This window comes from Xylaria bambusicola, assembly GCF_022495145.1.
Source record: "Xylaria bambusicola strain CBS 139988 unplaced genomic scaffold F5B22scaffold_1, whole genome shotgun sequence".
In the NCBI taxonomy this organism is placed as follows: Eukaryota; Fungi; Ascomycota; class Sordariomycetes; order Xylariales; family Xylariaceae; genus Xylaria; species Xylaria bambusicola.
Window position 1 is genome coordinate 87,978 of NW_025953554.1, and position 19,005 is coordinate 106,982.

The 19,005-nt window shown below is 48.0% G+C and overlaps 5 protein-coding genes across 5 annotated transcripts; 2 read left to right on the top strand and 3 right to left on the bottom strand.

Moving 5' to 3' along the window:
- Nucleotides 1-743: 743 nt before the first annotated feature.
- Nucleotides 744-3,510, bottom strand: F5B22DRAFT_582124 (uncharacterized protein). Its single transcript, XM_047973276.1, has one exon. The coding sequence runs from the start codon at nucleotides 3,275-3,277 to the stop codon at nucleotides 797-799; it is 2,481 nt and encodes an 826-aa protein (XP_047836128.1). The 5' UTR covers nucleotides 3,278-3,510; the 3' UTR covers nucleotides 744-796.
- Nucleotides 3,511-4,266: 756 nt separating this feature from the next.
- F5B22DRAFT_632349 (Snf7-domain-containing protein) lies at nucleotides 4,267-5,251 on the top strand (the record flags this gene model as incomplete). Its single annotated transcript, XM_047976682.1, has 5 exons — nucleotides 4,267-4,272; nucleotides 4,385-4,599; nucleotides 4,687-4,747; nucleotides 4,802-5,059; nucleotides 5,114-5,251. 5 exons carry the CDS (start codon nucleotides 4,267-4,269, stop codon nucleotides 5,249-5,251), a joined length of 678 nt encoding a protein of 225 aa, XP_047836129.1.
- Nucleotides 5,252-8,278: 3,027 nt separating this feature from the next.
- F5B22DRAFT_2275 (phosphatase 2C-like domain-containing protein) lies at nucleotides 8,279-10,657 on the top strand. The gene is made up of 2 exons (XM_047969807.1): nucleotides 8,279-9,850; nucleotides 9,952-10,657. The coding sequence occupies exons 1-2, from the start codon at nucleotides 8,537-8,539 to the stop codon at nucleotides 10,453-10,455; spliced, it is 1,818 nt and encodes a 605-aa protein (XP_047836130.1). The 5' UTR covers nucleotides 8,279-8,536; the 3' UTR covers nucleotides 10,456-10,657.
- A 1,032-nt stretch (nucleotides 10,658-11,689) lies between these two features.
- Nucleotides 11,690-12,484, bottom strand: F5B22DRAFT_582136 (uncharacterized protein). Its single transcript, XM_047973277.1, has 2 exons — nucleotides 12,343-12,484; nucleotides 11,690-12,070 (listed from the first exon to the last, which is right to left on the bottom strand). The coding sequence occupies exon 2, from the start codon at nucleotides 12,004-12,006 to the stop codon at nucleotides 11,791-11,793; it is 216 nt and encodes a 71-aa protein (XP_047836131.1). The 5' UTR covers nucleotides 12,007-12,070; nucleotides 12,343-12,484; the 3' UTR covers nucleotides 11,690-11,790.
- A 1,673-nt stretch (nucleotides 12,485-14,157) lies between these two features.
- F5B22DRAFT_582138 (uncharacterized protein) lies at nucleotides 14,158-15,600 on the bottom strand. The gene is made up of 2 exons (XM_047973278.1): nucleotides 15,130-15,600; nucleotides 14,158-15,059 (listed from the first exon to the last, which is right to left on the bottom strand). The coding sequence occupies exon 2, from the start codon at nucleotides 15,047-15,049 to the stop codon at nucleotides 14,225-14,227; it is 825 nt and encodes a 274-aa protein (XP_047836132.1). The 5' UTR covers nucleotides 15,050-15,059; nucleotides 15,130-15,600; the 3' UTR covers nucleotides 14,158-14,224.
- Between the last annotated feature and the right edge of the window lie 3,405 nt (nucleotides 15,601-19,005).

Genomic DNA, 19,005 nt, shown 5'->3' on the forward strand with positions numbered 1-19,005 from the left:
GATAAGGGAAGGGAAACAGGAGTGAAGAACTGGAGCCGCCAATACTGTCGTCATCATCATTTCTCAACCTCTAACCCCGTGAACCCTGCGCCTCATAATCACATTCCCATTCACCCATCACCTTCTTCAAGTTAAAGAAAGCCACTTCCAGTTTACCCTGAATATAGATTTTATTTATTTCCAGGTCTTAACTCAACTCCAATTTTAAGCAAAGGGGAGTGATTAGGGGGGAGTGGGGGATAGAGTCAGAACAAGAAAAAGAACTCGACATAAAAAACAATTGGTATTATAACGAGTTGCAACAAAAAGCAATATTTTGTAACCAAACGCCGCCTAATGCCTGTTTTGTCTGCTACCTGCGTGTCTCGTTTCGATATTTTACGTTTCGTTCCAGATATACGTTTCATTCTTCATGCTATTTGCTGCACCTGAGGATGAGCGTCGAGATCCACGTCCGCGACAAGCGTCCTTTGGTGTGCGCTGTTACGGACCAAGTTGCTGAAGTACTTGAAAGCAACCTCGCTCTCGGTTCGCGTCTTCAGCGTCTCATCTCTGCGCGAACCGAGCTGTTCAACGGATCGCGTCAGGCCGACGCGGAGATTGTCGGCAGGGAATCGCAGCACTTTGCGTACCGAGCTGGCTATGCGTGTGCTGTTTGCGTGCACGTAGTCCATCGAGTTCAGCTGCGCCGAGAGCTTGGCGGATAAACGGTGAGGAAGCGACTGTGGGATCTGTTGGAGAACATATGCCGCGGCAGAGACAACTGTCATATACGTAGTTAGCAAATCTGTCCAGCTTATAGAGTATCCCGCGTAGGAGAATTCATACCTGCAATAGCCACGGCAGGAATGATCAGTTTCCTGAGGTTATCGTTTCCAACAATCTTGGCAGCACTCATTGCATGGTCTACCCAGCTAGATCCGCTAATCATTCGTCCACCTACGGCAGTTGCCACAGTCAAGGCCATACCAGTGCCGGCCACCTTTTCCTGGCGTTGCATGAGCGTAGACCAGTCGACGAGATCCCAGAATTGGGTCTCCAGGTTGATCTCCTTTGCCAAGAGGTCTCGTCGTCTCCGGAACATGACATCTGATCGGAAACTCAGATCGTGGTATTCATTGCCAAGGTGAAGGATGCCTAATTGCTTGATGGCATTGACTCCACCGACTGTATTCGTACGAGCATGTTCTTCGCAATCTGTGACAGCAGATGAGATCTGGTCGAGCATCGCTTCCTTGAGCTCGTCGGCAAAATCAAACACGCCAAATAGCCCCGGGTATGGAACACCCAGGGTGCTGTCACCTGCATGGCCTATAGCTTGGTTGAGGGTGTTTCTCGTGTGGTCATAGATATCCTTGCAGGTAGCCTCAATAGTTTGATCGATCTCATCGCCTACTTCGGCCTTAGCTTTCTTGGAGGATTCCAGCTGCGGCTCAATCTCTGCCAAGTCTTTCGTTACACGATCTATCTCGGACTGCGCAACCTCTGCGTTGACAGTGGCGAGGGTATAAAGATCATTTAGGATGTTCATAAGGTAGGTCTTGGCAGGTGTAAGCTTAGAGCGTGCACGTTTCTCCAGAACAAATTGTCTCAGGGACTGCTCCAGCTTATGGAAGTCTTGAATCTTTTCCTTCTCCTTCCCTTTCCCTTTGGGGTCATTGCCTGGCTCGTCCCCTCCGCCACCTCCGCTGGAGCTGCCACTACCGCCGGCTCCGCCAGGACCACCCGGTGGGGAGTGCGCCATTGGAATGGCATTGCTCGACACGAAATGTACCAATTCCGTAGACTCCTTGTACGTGCGAGGGCTCAGGCCATAGACTTGCTCCAGTATCATCTTCTGGCATCGTTCTTTATCTCGAATCATATCAAACCCGTTCACAACCATGAAGATATAGGCCTTCTCTGCTGCCGCAGCCCAGATAAATTCCTTGGCCGATTGTGTGAAATGGTTAGCAGCAGAAACGACAAAGACAACAACATCAATCTCTTCTTGTCGAGCAAAAATGGCAGTGGTTTTGGTTGTGTCCGAGTTCAAGCCGGGAGCGTCGATGAGCGCGATGTCCACCACACCGTTGTTGAGCAACGATTCATTCACGTTACGTACATCCTTGACGTACACTTTGCATTGTATGTAGGTCGAGTTGTCGATTACGATTTGTTCAAGCTTGGAAAGCGGAAATACATCATAGGTTGATTCGTCATGCCGGTTGTAGATAGCGTCCTTGTGTACTGCGTGCACTTCTTCCAGCCCACCGTTTTCCCGGGCATCCAGAACCTCGCAGAAGATACTTGTACAAGGTTGTTGATCTTCAGGTAGCACCTTGCGTCGGAGCAGGGCATTACAGAAGGTCGACTTGCCAGCATTAAGGTCTCCAGTAACTAGAACCTTGCTGGATGTATCGTCTATTCGTTCTCGTAGTGATACCAAGTGCTTGATGCTTGTACGTATCTTGCCATCCAATAATGACGCAACAGAGGCCTTTTCCAGCGAGTGAACGAGTTCTGACTGATGCAGAGCCCCCAGCTTGAGGTCGAGTTTGAGAATAGAGAATTCCTGAGCGATCTGATGTGAGAATAACCGCGGTGCCTCTGCTGACGATTTATTCTCGGCTGATTTGCTAGACTCGGCAGACTCATCGTCAGGAGCCGCTGTCATTGAGCGTCGCAGAGAGCGCCGATGGTGGGAAGGTTCGGGAGCAGCCGAAAATGTCCGGTGCAAAGCGGGGCCCGGACCATTTCGTTCGGGGCTGCTGACATCGGGGCGCTGGACGGAAGGGTAGTGAGCAGGCCAGGTGGCGTTTGTTTCTTGAAGGCTTTGAAGAAGATCTATGACTCTGTTGATGGAGCGGCCTAGCGCAACTCGCTGCTGATTGTACCATAGCTGCGAAATGGCGGTGACGTGGGCTCGCTGGTCGGTCTCGGGATTCCCAGCCGACTGGCGCGGCAACACTATATCCCCGGCAAGACTTGGGTCGGTTCTTGGAGAACCCAAGGGCAGCTTGGATGAGCCGATATCATCGCCACCTATGCTGCTTCCACCATAGCCGGAGTCATGATCGATGAGGGACTGTAACCTGGTTGCATGGAACGAAGTAGACCCACTGCCGACGGTCATGTATGCAGGTCTCCCACCTCCATTTGCGGCTCCGGACTTGGGGGTCTTTGGTGTTCTACGACCCGATGCATCATCGCTGTCGTCGTGTGCGTCTTGGCCGTCTCGGTCGTCGCAGGCCGGGGACTTGCCCTTGGACATGGGCGGGAAGTATTCCTGGCTCATGGCAATTGCAGCAATGGCTAGATCGCTAGATGTCGGGATCCATGAATAGGGACAACTGGTATACACAGGCGGGCGCCGGAGGTTCGCGGCGTCAGTTGCAGGTGTGCTCTAGGTTTGTCGTCGTCGTCGTCGTCGTCGAAAGACAGCGTGTGGGCGAGTGAGTGAATACTTAGGTAAGTATGGTGGCGGAGGTGGTGGTGTGGTTGGGGAAAAATATGTCAGTGACGCGAGAAGTGTATTGGCTGTATCGAAATCGAATTCTGGCGGCGGGATGACCACTAGACCATCGCTGGACCGTCCACTATAACCGCAGTGGACCCAGCCAAAACTACGTGTGCATCGCATGTTGGGCTATAAAGTACCCGCTAGGTAGCTTTCGGACACCAATGACCCAGTTTCTGCCCAGCGCTATGCTTGAAAGATTCGTTCCGCCACTTCACTGTACAGACTGTATTAAACTGCTGCCGCGGCTACCAGGTATGTAGTACTTACAGAGTCCATATATCGGCTTTAATAGCGGCAGTACTTGGTAGGTACAATGCAAAGCACGAGTTGAGGGCTAAAATACAGTGCATAGCACCCTATGCGTAGTAATATTACTGTATCTATTCTCATCTCATAGTGCACGCTGGAGTCCCAAAGAACTAACTGCATATGGGCAATTAACTGTCAGCGGGGAACTTCCAATGTTCCTCAGGAAGTACCAGGAGGGAGTACCAGGCAATCATATGCTTCCCAACCTCAAACTGACGTAAGGACCACTGCTCTAGTACAGTAGGTAGTACTAGACAGAAACCCGTACCTGGAATCAGGCTGCCTAGCTACATGAACCAACCTTTATCTCTTTTAGAATCGAGGAAAGCCGAATGCGCATCAATTGACGGCGATATAGGCCTCTTTTCCTAGATACATTGGCCTTCTCGTTCTGCTCTGGATTCTAGATAGACCACGCACCTTGCTGAGCAACCTACCCAGTATCACAAGCGACCATGAACGTATGTAAGAACGAACACGCCAAACCCAGAGTCACCGTCCATCATCATCACCTTCTCCATCTATATCTGCGCCCCCCCACCAGATAGCCACTGACAGGTACATGTGCGACAGATCCTAGAATGGGCATTCGGCAAACGCATGACGCCAGCCGAGCGTCTGCGCAAGAACCAACGCCTCCTCGATAAGGCCATACGCGAGATCGATCAGCAGAAAGTCAAGCTCGAGAGACAGGAGAAACAGCTCGTCACCCAGATCAAGCAGAGTGCCCAGAAGGGCCAGATGGGAGCGGCCAAGATACAAGCAAAGGACTTGGTGCGCACACGAAGGTCGGCCGCCGCGCGCTTTGTGCAATATTGAATGAATCCTGCTACACGACAGGAAACCCCATGACTGACCATGATCCGTCATTACAGGTACATTGAAAAGTTCTACGGACTCAAGAGCAATCTGCAAAAGATATCCTTGCGGCTTCAGGTATGCTGATGTTTCTCCTCTATATCATCATTTGCTAACGCGTGGCACTTGCAGACCCATCGGACCAACGAGCAGATGATGCAGGCCATGAAGGGCGCCACCATGGCTCTGGGAAGCATGAACCGAACCATGAACCTCCCCGCCTTACAACGGATTGCCATGGAGTTTGAGCGCGAGAACGACATAATGGAGCAGAGGCAAGAGATGATGGACGACGCCATCGACGACGCCATGGATGTTGGTGTCGAGGAAGAGGGTGACGAAGTCGTAGAGCAGGTGTTGGAGGAGATAGGCGTCGATCTGAATCAGGCCGTAAGTATTAGCCTAACGATCTCGTGTAGAGTGAGTTCTAACCAGACTGTGCAGCTCGGGGAGACGCCCACAGGTCTACAATCCGATAAAGTTGCCGAGAATAGAGTGGCCCAGGCCATCGGAGGTCCCAGCGGAGGCGGTGATTCTGCGGATGACGACCTTCAGGCTCGTCTTGACAGTCTAAGGAAGTGAAGACGCCGCGCCATGCACCAGCACTGTATCTCCCCTATGCTAAATCAAATGCTACCTGTTGTATTCCTTGGTTTGCTTTCCGAGCGAGGGCGGCTTGCTACGGGAGCGGGGATATGAGAAATGTGATGACTGCTACCCCGGGATCAGGAGGCGCCATGATACCCCTTTAATACCGCGAACCTTGCTTCGTTTTTACCTGTTCATGTCTCTATCTACCAATACGTTGGGCACAAAATCACCCGAGCAACATCTGAACGCCAAATCACTCCTTGAGTTAGGCGTGCTCAATTTGTGTACACCCCTTTTATCAAACGGCCTGTTGTCAGATTCTGTCTACATGCGACTGTTCCCAGATGCTAAATAAATTCCCCTCAGCGTCCGCTCAGACACTTGAGCACGGATGATGGCAAGGGTTATCATTTGCGCCAGCCTCAATTATTATAAAAATATAGGCATCTGCCTACTTCTCATAATTGTGCTTTCATACACCCGGGCTGCGAAAAGTGTTCTCATCCTCCGACTTTCACTCCATGGGTCCTAAGAGGCATTTGAAACCGTGGCTCTCACCCATAGTCCCGGGGTTGTTCCCTTCATAGAGGCATCTCGACTCAGCAAATTGTTCAGCTAGTTTGCAAAGCCATATAGGACTTCTTATATCTCAAGATACCTCGAGAAGCCATATGAAGCATGGCTTATGGCCGTAGACGAGACCACACTATTGTGCACAGAATCTACAACCCGACTGAATGTCTGGACCCAATGATCAACACAGTATCAGCTATCTCTATCCGCTGTTCCGCGCTTGGTGATACGATGGCCTGACACGCAATCTGTGACCCCAAGAGCAAACGCTACTGCCATTTATTGCTCGGGCGAACAACGGGCAATTTTAGCATGAAAAGAAGCGTCGGCATAGGAACCAAATAGAATGGGAGGTCAGCGAAGGCGTCAGAGTCCGGTTACCTGATAGAAAATACAAAGCCGGCGACAACCTGTGTTGCAGATATGGTTCGCGTTATGTGTACAATGTATATGATAAGAAAAATCAATGTGTTATACTCTATGACTATACTCGCATGAACGATTATATTATTCAAATTTGATGGGCTAGATACTTGCGCTTGGGGTTGTATTTCTTCACGGACATGCCCATTGTAAAGTTCTCCGGATGCTAACTTGGTAAGGTAAGCGTAATGCTTGGGGTAGGTTGAACGTTCATGGTGATCTGGATGTAGAGAGAGCCCTTCCGTTGAAGATAGAGTTCTAATCAAGTTCATCACAACGCGAGAGTCCTATAAGTTGTCTAGACGAGTAGGTTCCTGGGCCAGCCACACGATGCGCAGTCAGCTGCGAACCAACCATGGACTTTTCAATGTGCCTTTGCCAGACCCTAGACTGGTGACTATAGGCACTATGATATCATGGACCAGAGAACTACATCGGTATTTGACTTATCGAACTCATGAAACTCTATGTAGGCACTGTACTTTACATGGCAGGCTAAACGCGACACCCAGCTACATCATAACATACCTCAACGTGCATTCAAGAAGTTACAGGAAGAAGGGTAGTGATTAGGTAGTTTACTTCGTAGACAGGTATTTGCAAACACGTAATCAAGGAGCTATTATTAGATCAAATGGAATTCACCACATGTGCTCAGTTTACCTCATGTACCTAATTATTCTCGCGTAAGTACTTACATACCTAGGTAGTACTTGCTATAGTGGATGAACCCCGCCATTCCTCCAACTCTGCTGCCCCTTCTCCACCACTCAGAGAAAGCGCTGAGTTACTTACCTAGGTACAAAGTTAGTTAGCTACATAGTGAGGTACATCCCCTGCAGGCGGCAACCCAGAGGCGCGGTAGGTACCCAACTATCGCCCTCAACCCCACGATTTATCATCCGGTCACCCTACCAGTTCCTTACCACCTACCCCTACCCTACCTCCATGCTTCCCCGTCTTGTCTTTTGTCTTCTCGACTTTCCCCTACGAGACAAGAGACGACGGCAACATCAACGACACCCTCCTTCACACGTCGAGATATCACCCGAACACGGTCCCTATAAAGGCGTTCCTCGGCCACCTCTCCGTGTCACTGCCACATGCTTCTGCAGTCTGGGCCACTGCGTCATCTCGTTTGCGCCTCACAAACACTCCCTCCCATGACGTCGGTCTGCTTCCCGTCTGCCGTTTCTTGACCTGGTCTCTCACCCGTGTCTCTCGCCCATATTCCTCACCCGTAAGTACTTGTATAACACCGTAGCTTGAGAATGTCGTATCATATTGTTTGTCTTGTACCGACTACACACCTCGCTACTCCCATTCTACCCCCCTCTTACCAACCTATCCTTTACCATCTACACACATATTCCTAACCACCTACCCCCCTCCCTCCTTGCGTATCCGAGACAAAAAACTACCTTCGTGGATTATTGCCATATTCCATGCTTCTACTATACATCCACTTCTGCGTGCCTCACCATTTGCAGCTACGGTGTCTGCAACATAAAGGCCGTCCGTCACAAGTAATTGCTGCCTCCTTGCCCGGTTACTGTGGTGTCACCTTCTTTAAAGAACCCTAAATTCACAACCCAAGGCAGAAAGACCTGCCGACAAACAGCCAAGGCATACAAACAAACATAGATACCCGTTAACACGGCCTCATCTGTCCGTGTCATGTCAATCCTGCATTGTCCTGTCCGTCTGTCCATCCATCCGTCGACCCGTCCCACTGCCTCCGTGTCCCACCATCCCGTCCTTTGTGTACCGTCCGCTCTCCCCTCACTTTGCCCTTTGTTATCCATTCTATTTTAATTCTTCATGTGCTGCTTTGCATTCGCGGCCCGTCCTCAAAGAACATTTACGCCCAAATCTAACGCTGTGACTAGCTCTGTTACTTTTTAGGAAAGATAGCAAGCACCCTGTCCCATTCTACGACTGCCTTCTCCATAACGACCCCTCTACGCATGACGACAACCCAGACCACCCAGACCACTCACACACCCGTCCATATACTCCCCTGAATTGGCTTGCCATTCCCAGTAGGCACCTATAGCCTCTTGTGGTCTCGCTCCTGGTTGCACTTCAATCTCCAATCTTATATCTCATTTTTGACACCGTCTAATCTTCTTTATTATTATTTTTTAACTATTACTGTAAACATCCCCACGTGCTACGAGCTGTGCGCAACAGTTGTTCATACCATTCCGCTCTATTTCCGAAACCCTGGCAGGAAATATACGTCGCAGTCTCTCCTCTCAAGGAGGTCTGCTGAATAGGATGTTTGGTGGCAGCTCTAATTCCTCGGGCGCCAAATCCGACACCCCCGCGGCTACTGACCCCATCTCCAAATCCGACATCCCTTCCGAAGATTCCAAGACGTCTTCGTCCCCTGACGGCGCGCCGAAACTTCCCAACCAGGCCGCAAGCGGCGAAAAGCGAAGTGGAAATGGCAGCCCTTCAGGTCGACAGAACTCTGACAACAGCGCCGCTGAGAAGAAACGTAGGAGTAGTGGTGTGGGAAGCAAAGCGAGCAACTTTATAGCCAGCGCAAAAAATACCCTCAACTTCCAGTCTAGCCGGTCTAACAGCGATTCGTCTGCACGCACACCTTTGCAAAAGCTCGGCAAACAGGACCAAGCACTAGCCGTGCCACAAGGCCAACACAACAACTCGGCAGGCGAATCGCTTCCCGGTCCGAGATCTACTTTTCGCGTGGGTGTTTGGGAAGATAGGAATAAGAAATGCCGACGTACCATGGAAGATACGCACGCTTTCTTGTACAATTTCTTGCCTACACCTGCTCCTCTTCTGACCGGAGATGCCACGGACAAGATCTCAAAGAGGCCAAGCTCGTCAGAGGATAACGACACCGAATCGGCATCTCAAGATATGATTGAGACCGATAATGGATATTTCGCCATTTTCGATGGACATGCTGGCACTTTTGCTGCTGACTGGTGTGGCAAAAAGCTTCACCTCGTCCTTGAAGACATTATCCGCCGCAATCCCAACGCCCCTATACCCGAACTTCTGGACCAGACCTTTACTAGCGTGGATACGCAGTTGGAAAAGCTCCCGCTTAAGAACAGTGGATGCACAGCGGCGATCGCCGTTCTACGCTGGGAGGATAGAGTTCCTAGTTCGAGCTCTGCTACCGGTTCCCAGGCCATAGCGCCGGCCGCTGCAGTGGCCTCCAAGACTTCGGACACATCAAAACCAAAGGATAGTAAGTCCGAGGATAACGGCAAGACCATAACCATCCCAGAATCAACTCACGCAAGATTAAAAGGTACCGCGACGCGACAACGAGTGCTCTACACAGCCAACGTAGGCGATGCACGCATCATTCTGTGCCGGGCTGGCAAGGCATTGCGGCTTTCTTACGATCATAAGGGAAGCGATGAGAATGAAGGAAAACGTATCGCTAATGCTGGGGGTTTGATACTCAACAACCGGGTGAATGGCGTACTAGCTGTGACGAGAGCGCTTGGAGACTCGTATATGAAGGATCTTGTAACTGGTCATCCTTATACCACAGAGACAGTCATTCAGCCTGAGTTAGATGAGTTCATCATCATTGCTTGTGACGGGGTGAGTTTACACATGTCTAAACGGCTTTCTAGTCTCGTTACCCTCTCTCTCTCTCCTTTTCCTTTCCTTTGTTTTCGACGTGCTAACATCAAACCTTGAAGCTCTGGGATGTATGTTCCGACCAGGAAGCAGTCGACCTCATCCGTGACAAGCCGGATCCTGTAGCCGCCTCTAAACTTCTCGTAGACCATGCCCTCGCTCGTTTCAGCACTGACAATCTATCATGTATGATCATCCGATTCGATAAGGCTGCCCTACTCGACCAAAACAACAAGGACCGCCATATCGGGGTAGAAGGCGATAGCACGGGCGAAAGTGGGAAAGTCAGTGAAGCGGACAAAATCGTCAGCTCGACCAAGCAGAAAATCGCCGAGGGCGACACACCGGCTGTGGGCATCTCGGCGAGCAACAGTGGTCGCGGCCGCGATCCGACACCCATCGATGACGGAGGGGAGACTTTCAAGCCTACGATAATCAAGGAATCTGTCGAAGAAGAGCCTAGTTCTATCGAGGAGGAAGGTGGCGATACTCCTCCCGCTGCCAAGGATAACGACACGGCTGATGTCGATGGTACCAAGACCGTCTCGGCGGAAAGAATATTGTAACCATAGCCGTTCTTACATGAATTACATGTTTTTGGTCCTTTTCATGAAGCAAGGTGGGATGGGTGAACGATGATGATGACGATTATGCTATGCTGTATTATTCAAGCTTTTCGGCTTAGGGTTTAGTTTACCTTACCTTACCTCTTTACCTCCTCTACCTATCTACCTACCTACCTACCTTCTCCCATTTTCCTCCATTATCTGAAGGTGGTCAGGGTTGGTGGTATCCGGTTCGGTTTTACATGTGCTTACTCCCTACTTACCTACCTACCTATCTTATGCGAGAGAAATCAAGTGCGGAGATGGAGGTGTTGGAAGATGGCATAGAGTACGGAAGGGTGAAAAAGGGGAGCGTTTATGAAATGAATACTTTGGAGCGGGTTTTCGATTGATCGATCGATTGATGAATCGAGCAGCTGGGATCTTCTATTATTTCCATTCGTCGGGGCTTCATTGCTTCTTTTTTTCTATTTCTGAGGGGAGTGTAATTTTTTTTATCTTGGGATTTATATTCTATTCTTTAGTACTTAGACTAGGGCGCTTCATTGCTTGCTTGGTAGCTTAGTTATATTCGTTTTATTTTCATTTATGTTGGGGTGATGGTGATGGTGATGGTGATGGATATAGAGTGGACGTATATTATATAAGTTACTTACTCACTTACTTACACATATTCTGACTGATGCATTTATGGGTTTTACTATCTGTTGTGTTTTACTGTTATGTCCTAGGTAGGTCTTTGTATGTATGTATGGATGGATGGACGGATGCATGTATTTTGTGGTTAGCTAGCTGTGTGAAGATCGGATACAATAGGAGATTTGTTGATTTTTTTTAATCACTTTTTAAGGGTGAGGAAAGTCAGGGATGGGATGTGTTGGATGGAGTAAATGAGATAAGATGAGTCGAAATACCTACAATGACAGGAGATGAGCGAGCTACCTGCCTACCTATCTACCAAAACAAATGGCAGGCAATAAAAAGAAAAGAAAAAAGAAACAGAGAGACAGAGAGGGAGAGAGAAACCAGCAGAGCGTCCTGCCTACCTATGTATGACTGTAGTTTTTGGCTGTCGCGATGTTTTCATACTACAGTAACATGATGCTCCATAAAGTTTCTAACGTACTCAAGCTTTAACTCGGCTGGGTAACCATGATTGATTCCGTTAACGATCAATTCTCACATTAAGTTGTAAAATCGGGAAAAGTCACATTGGCGATTGGGAACGTTCAAGTGATTTTCTCAAAGATAGTCGATACCAGGGCCGAAGGGGCTCAATGGACCGATTGAATGTATTACAACTATATACACTATATACTTACGGCATCGACCTAGCTAGGATGTTGAAGGATTTTTCAACAGAGCTTGCCAGGGCACAAGTGAAAACATTGTATTTCGAATCGATTCTCGATCACACCGTGGTGCAAGGCATGGCGAGTATCTGCCAAGAACCACTGTTGCCGTCGAATGAATAACCAACCAGGAACCAACGACTAGATGGGATACAAGGCCAGCCTCTATCAACATCTCTCGGAACCAAGCAACGCCCATCGGAACGAGGTCATGCCATCCTCGCACTGCTAATCGGACATGATAGCGAATCGCGCGTTGTTACCTGAACGACCAAACACATATTAGCAAACCTGCGTCGAGGAGTAGATCGAATCAGAAAGACAAAGACAAATATTGTTGACGTCCAAAGTCATACATCCAAGAAAGGCATAATTAAAGCGCTCACAGCACGTCTAAAAGGGCTTGAAAGGCGACGGCTAGCGTGGAAACTGCGAATAGTAGGTTTGGAAAATTGAATCATGTTGGACAAAAAAGGCAAGCAAGCGGTGGTCGCTCGCTCGCATTGGAAAATTGCGCTGGGAAAGGAGAGCTTACCTAGCACACGCGCACCCTCTCTCTCATACAGATTACATATGTGAGAGAGAAAGGGATGGAGAGAGGACGCAGATCTTTGATTCTGCGATGATGCAGAAGAAAAAGATTGGGACGTTCAAGGATTGGGGGAAGCTTCTACTTTATAGGAAGACAGAGAAGGAGAGGAAAAGGAAAAAAAAATTTGGAAGAGGCTACCGTAGCTAGCTAGGCGATAAGAGATAAGAGCTCGTGGCCCACCATCCATGCGTGACAGGTGGGGCTGTATTACCTAATTAGATTGATCTCTTGCAGACATCTTTGAATGAGATAGGTATTACCTTACCTTAGGTACATAAAAACCCTACATAAGTTGTCGCTTACTTCTTGTTACATCAAAGAGATATGAAGAAACTGTTTATCAAATTGAGATTCTTAAGATTGATAACCTGTTCCCCAACCGTCTGCACACTCTCATCGTTGCAGGACTCCAAGCAGAGACGCCTACCTACCTACCTAGGTATGCAGTCAGTTGCCGCTGACTTGTAGATGTCGAGTCATCGCGACGAAGGCACGTTTTCGACGGCAATATCTGAAGGATTCCCACACGTTGTCCAGTTGACTTCATATTGACCATTTCGCTGCCACGATATTCCGGTATATAACGAACAATTCGCGTTACGCCTCTAGTTTGAATTTTGAATGTTGAAACAGTGAAATGCGAATTAGCTAAGCAAGGGATTCATACTGCTCGCGAGCTGGGCTAAAAATGCAGTGAAAGTCAATAGCTAGAAGCATCGAGTAAACCATGGATACCCATACTGGAGATGCAACATTGCTCGCGAGTTGGGCTAAAAATGCAGTGAAAGCACAAGGGTAGATACTACGGTAGATCTTCGATCAACCGATCCCCCACCGTAGTGTACTTCGTAAGTCATGCATATCCATGCTAGGGGTATGACGTTGCTTATAGGTCGAGTACAACTGCAATTCTGGCGAACAAATCACTAATGCCGTACGTCGTTTACACGTATACTAGGGATGCAGCATGCACCTGAGGGTAGGCTAAAAAAGCAGTGAAGATGGGGGCGATGGTGGCAATTCCAGCACCTTCCTGTCAATCCTGGCGAGCTGGGGATACAACATCGCTCCCGTGCTGGACTAAAAATGCAGTGAAATATCGCTCCACCTGAAACATCCCCTGGTCCGCCTGGAGATGCAACATCACTCGCAAGTTGGGTTAAAAATACATTGAAAGAAAGCCTCGTGCACATTCATAGTACATGGTGGCAAAGAGGTAAATACACCCGATGGTCTACGCGCCCCGGGCTAACCCGCGATAGATAGACATGATATTGGCATGCTTAGAAGGTTCCTGGATTACCAGCGCCCAGTCCCAGGAAAACTCAGCGTGCCTAAAGTAGTATAAACAATAATACCATAAAAGTCGGCCAACTCATGTTGATTTCCTACTTCCTCAACAGTGGGTACCGAAAATGTGAGATCAATTACAGCGCCAGGATGTCATTAAAAAGCCCACAGATGCTGAAAACAATCTTTAAATAGCTATGATAGAAGTAGTATACGCAACACTAGGTTTCGCCATACTTAGTAGATACAGAAGAATGTTGTTGGACATGAAGTGATATATATTAAAATACAAAAGCCTCATATATAAGAAATGCTTTTGAGCTGGGATAAAACTGCTATGTAGGCATGGTAGCCTTTAAATATATCTAACGTTGCTATTATAATTAATTCAAGTACCTCTGAGTTTAAATTCAATGTTAACTAATGTAGGCACTTTAAATACTTCAATATCACCAACGTAAGTTAACCCAAAGATGAATAGTGTTTTATAAATTGTGTTCCTTAAAGTTCTTCCCTTTTGTCTCACCCCCTATACCTAAAAAAAAATTATCCAAAAAGTAAAAATAAAAATAAAATTTTCAGTTACTACATGTAAAGCCAGTAGACAAAATACCAAGAAAGCTAAAAGCGTAAGCGGAATGGCGACAGCAAAGTAGATACCGAGGAGCCGAGATCCCGGAAGAAAATCGCCTTCCATGCCAAAAAGACTCGTGCTGTATGTAAGCGGGATAAAAATCAAGGCGATCCATAATAGCTGTCTCGAGAGCGCTGCTTCTTTCCTGGACCGCTCTACTACCTCGAACGAAACCTGTCCCTGGATAGTTCCTTGTATACTGATGACGCCTGTGGCGATCGAGTCGAGTCCCGTTTTCAAGCCTTGAAGCCGCAGGAGAACGAGACCATAGTCCTGATCTGGTTGAATCTGAGATTGGCCGCAGACTCCTAGCGTTTCGAGACTCCATTCAACGCCTTCTATGAAACACGGCACATTTCTGCACCATTCTGTGGCAAGTTGGATCGTTTCTTTGAGGTGGTCGACTAGGTCTTGTTGACTTCGATCTTCCTCGTATTCCCACATGTTTATTTGAATTTCAAGTACTCTCTTGCCAAGGTAGTCCAGGGCTATGTTCCACTCAGCAGCAGCGAATCTTTGAAGGCAGATGGCACATTTACTTGTTCCTTCGAATAGATCAACTTCGAGATATGTCAAAGTATACTGCTCGGTTGGATTCTGCATTGAAACTAGTTTCCGCGATAACCCACTTCGCTGAAATGTTCTGGAGGATTGAGCGGCGAACAGGTACGATTCAATGGGAAAGTGAGATTTGAGAACATCCATCACGTCTTGGTCGAAGGGCATCCTCGCAGCAGTACGAGCTCTTTCCTCTTTCCACCATCAGTCAGACTCATTTCATCACTGATCAGTCGTCATCTCAACAGTATAATTGTCGTTAAGAGCAATGGGGGTTCTCAAGCCCTGGACAAAGTTTCGCCCCTTCGGATCGTCAACTTCTCATTCGTACGGACTCGAAAAGCTCTCTGAACCGCAGAATCCTCTACAAGAGTATGCTATTCTCCAGGTCAAAATTCGGCTGTGATCTCATTCATTAGTTCCTGATTGCGGTATGGCTGCTTAGTATTATCCTCATTCCCAGTTTCACTTCAGACCGAGACAAGAACTGGAGATGGCCCAAGGATCTCACTACTGTCGAAACTCTCTGAAGCTCGGTTAATCAGGCTAGAATGCGATATCATTAACGCTGTCTCAATGGATAACATTGAAAATTTGTCTCGAGATTTGCTGAGTTTGCTGGAATAACATAGGAAGGTTCATAGTACTGTAGTAATCCCTGGTCACACACGTTCTAACATCTGTAGGACGACCGCCCGATCATTTTTGTTGCTCATGGACTGGGAGGGTCTGTTTGTCAGCAGGTAATTATGATATTTGACGCACTACCTAATGATTAGGACTAACTCATCCATCCACATTCCTGTTGGGGAGCATCTAGGACATATTCAGAGAGGATTTGACAATATAATACGCAAGCTGAGAGAATCAGAAACTCAACATGTGCGGGTTTCCTATTTTCCCGAAGAAAATCCCGTCTTAGATACCAACAAGGTAAGAAAAACATTACTTTTTGGTATATTGGCAGTACGAAAATCTAGCCCGTTGTAACTGGGCCCGAGTGTACGGTATGTGGCACAGCTAAAGACCATGCTACTAAGAGATAGGCAGTCTTGAGACGATCGGTCAGCTATCTGCTACATACAGTCGGTATCTGATGAAGCATCATGAAATCAACCCGAACTCGTCGTAGCAGTCATGAAAGTATGTTACGAATGACCAGATCTAGTATCGGAGCCATGGATGTACCACTAAGATACGCCTTGAATCTCAATTCATTCACTTGCTTGGAGCAATGCGAAAGGGAATGAATGGCATCACATGTAACAAATCAATGATGAGACTAGAAGGCGCTTCCGGCGGTAACATGAATATATGTAACCTAAGTCCTGTTACCTTGCGGGGTTCTGGCCACCATACTTACGGAACCTATCTACATAGTGTGCGCTTGGGGATATGAAGAGAGACTACTTGGCAATTGGCTCTCCGTAGAGAGGTAGCATCCTAACATCACCACGGCAGAGAGGGGCTGGGCGAGAGAAGTTGCGAGAGGGGAGAAGAGGGAGGGGAAGGTCAAAGCGTGGGGATGCAGGGTATGGCATCACGAACAGGTGCCTACACTACATGTAGGGTGCACCGTGGACTTCACGTTTCAATGCAGGCAAAGGCAAGGGGGATCTGTGCAAGAGCGTCGGGCTCGAGAATACCTACGAAGAAGTACATAGGTATAATGCCGGGGATGATGGAAGAAAAGAAGAGGGAGGGGGAGAAAACGGGCTGATAGGTCGGCAGGTTTGATAGATTGGACGGAATTGGCTGGCTGGACATGACCGAAAGCAGATATGGGTTACGACAGCCCATTTCTTACATTGCATTTGCTCGTCTCGTCCATTACCTCTCAAGCTATCACACCACAATCATACTTATGCCCTCTGGGATCTGTGGTTGGACTTTTTTTGAGTTCAATGTTTATCAATACTTACTTACGTGTAGATAATGAGATTGATTAAGCTTTCGGTCATCCGTATTGTGGCCGCCATGTACCTGGACATTGGAGCTCGATGGGAGAGACGTGTAACTCGTACGTGTACTTATGGCTTAAGTAAGTACCTACACATCACCGTCCGGAGTTGTACTGAGATGCAGGTGGTTTACATGAATCCTCACACGCATGCACACCACGGCACATGTGACAACTCAAGCGTCATGCTGTATGTGTATACCAACCATCCATCAACCCTTCAGCCAGTTGTTTTCTCGTGACGAAACTGCAAAGTACAACAATTGATGGAAGTACTTATTATACATAAATAATAAACATACCTATAGTTATACGATCATGACCGGAATGAAGAGAGTACCTAGTGTAGGTACCGTACATGTAGAGTAGTCTAAGTAATAGAGGGGACAATTAAGATTAACACCACAGCTCTAGTACTTTTTAGCATGCGAGGAGGGTTCCATTATTAATTTCCAAGTCAGGGCAGTCATCCCATGCATCCCGCGTCTGATCGATTTTCCAAGCTTCGCGCCAGTCCACATCCAGACAGTCCCACCGTGTTTCATATGTACTCCGTATAAGTATATGTGTGTATATATGTAGGAGGCGAGAGAAGACGAAGTTGAAAGACGTGTAGATACCAGACCACCTATATGCGTTTTATATTGAGTGTGCTGAAGGGTAGGGTTGTAGGTTCATGTCTGAGGTCGATCTGAATCAAAACTAGCTTGTCTACGCTACAATGCATGCCTAAAGTTAAGGAACGTGTCTGTCGTTTTCAAGGAACACAATGTTTTTTCCATTCTCTGTCGAACTATAATTTACACTAGAGGGGGAAAAGGGTCTCGATCTTCTCTCTCTTCTCTCTCTCCCGTCGTCCCCCTCTCTCCTTTGCACCTCTCTCTGGCTTTCCTATTTTCCTTTCCCCTGCCTATGCCCTTCTCAAGTCCTTTTTATCTTGTGCTATTATCTAATGGGTACGATCAATTGAGATAGTTCACGATGTAATAGTATGTAGGCTGTAAGGTTGTACCTATGGCGAACTTGCAGTACCGTAGTATCTAGGTATTATTATGTGAAAGGCCTACCTACCTAATCAGGTTAGGTAACGGCCTGTCTGAAATCCATAAAGTTTGGATAAAGTAGTATGCTGTATTGAGTGCATGAAGACCCCTATGGCTTCCTCAATTCTTCTAGCGCCAGCTGTCAACATTCCAGAGTGCCAGATTTCCAGCGCGACAATACTCCACCATTAATAATACCTACCTACCTACGTAGTATATATGGAATACATATGTACCTGTCACTATACCTAGGTAGGTAACTGACCCCCCTACATGCCCGGCCTGGTTACTTGGCCATCTTTGCCCCTATATATTGATACATGACGGGATATCCCTGCGCTCCACTTTGTATGTACCTGTCCTGGGATGTTCTAGCCAGATATACCTCTCTCGATCGGGGCACACAGGCACGAGCAGGTACCTCTCCATAGCCAAGCCGACTGTCGCTCCCAACGTGGTAATGCCTGCAATCCCTATTCTGTGTACCCGCCCCTGTGGAAATCGATCAATCATCCATCCCGCCTTTTTTGTTTCAGCGCCAATCCTTCGACTTGACTATCGACTTACACCACCTTCATCAGTGATAATTCCTATACACGTACACACACATTCATTACGCATTGGATCATGGACTGATTGATGCGTTGCCGTGCATTGCCACCGAGCGCCGAATGTTGATGTCGACTCGGCATCTCCTTTGCATTCATCGCTGATTCAACATCCCCGATTTGCGTCGCCGGCCGTTTTCTCCTGCGCCGTGCCGACTGGATTCGTATACCACTCCCATGCTGTCGGCCCCAATGTCTCCAATTAGCCTCGGACCCCTGAATTGCCTCTGCCTCCAGATCGCATTCCACCCTGTCAACTCGCCTAGCATCTCGTAGAAGCCTCCGAACTTGCCTGGATCATCCAAAGCTTCCAATCCCATCTGTCCCTCTAATTCCCATCGAGCGAATCAACCGTCCTGGCGTGACCAACTTTAAACCGCTCCCCCCGCCGTCCGCGTGGGCCTCCATTGCGTCCCACGATGTCATTGAATGGCCTTGAAGACGTCAAGGTGAAAGAAGCCCACGAGGCTGCAAATGGCGAACCCGGTGGATGGTAAGGCTTCGTCCCGCGCT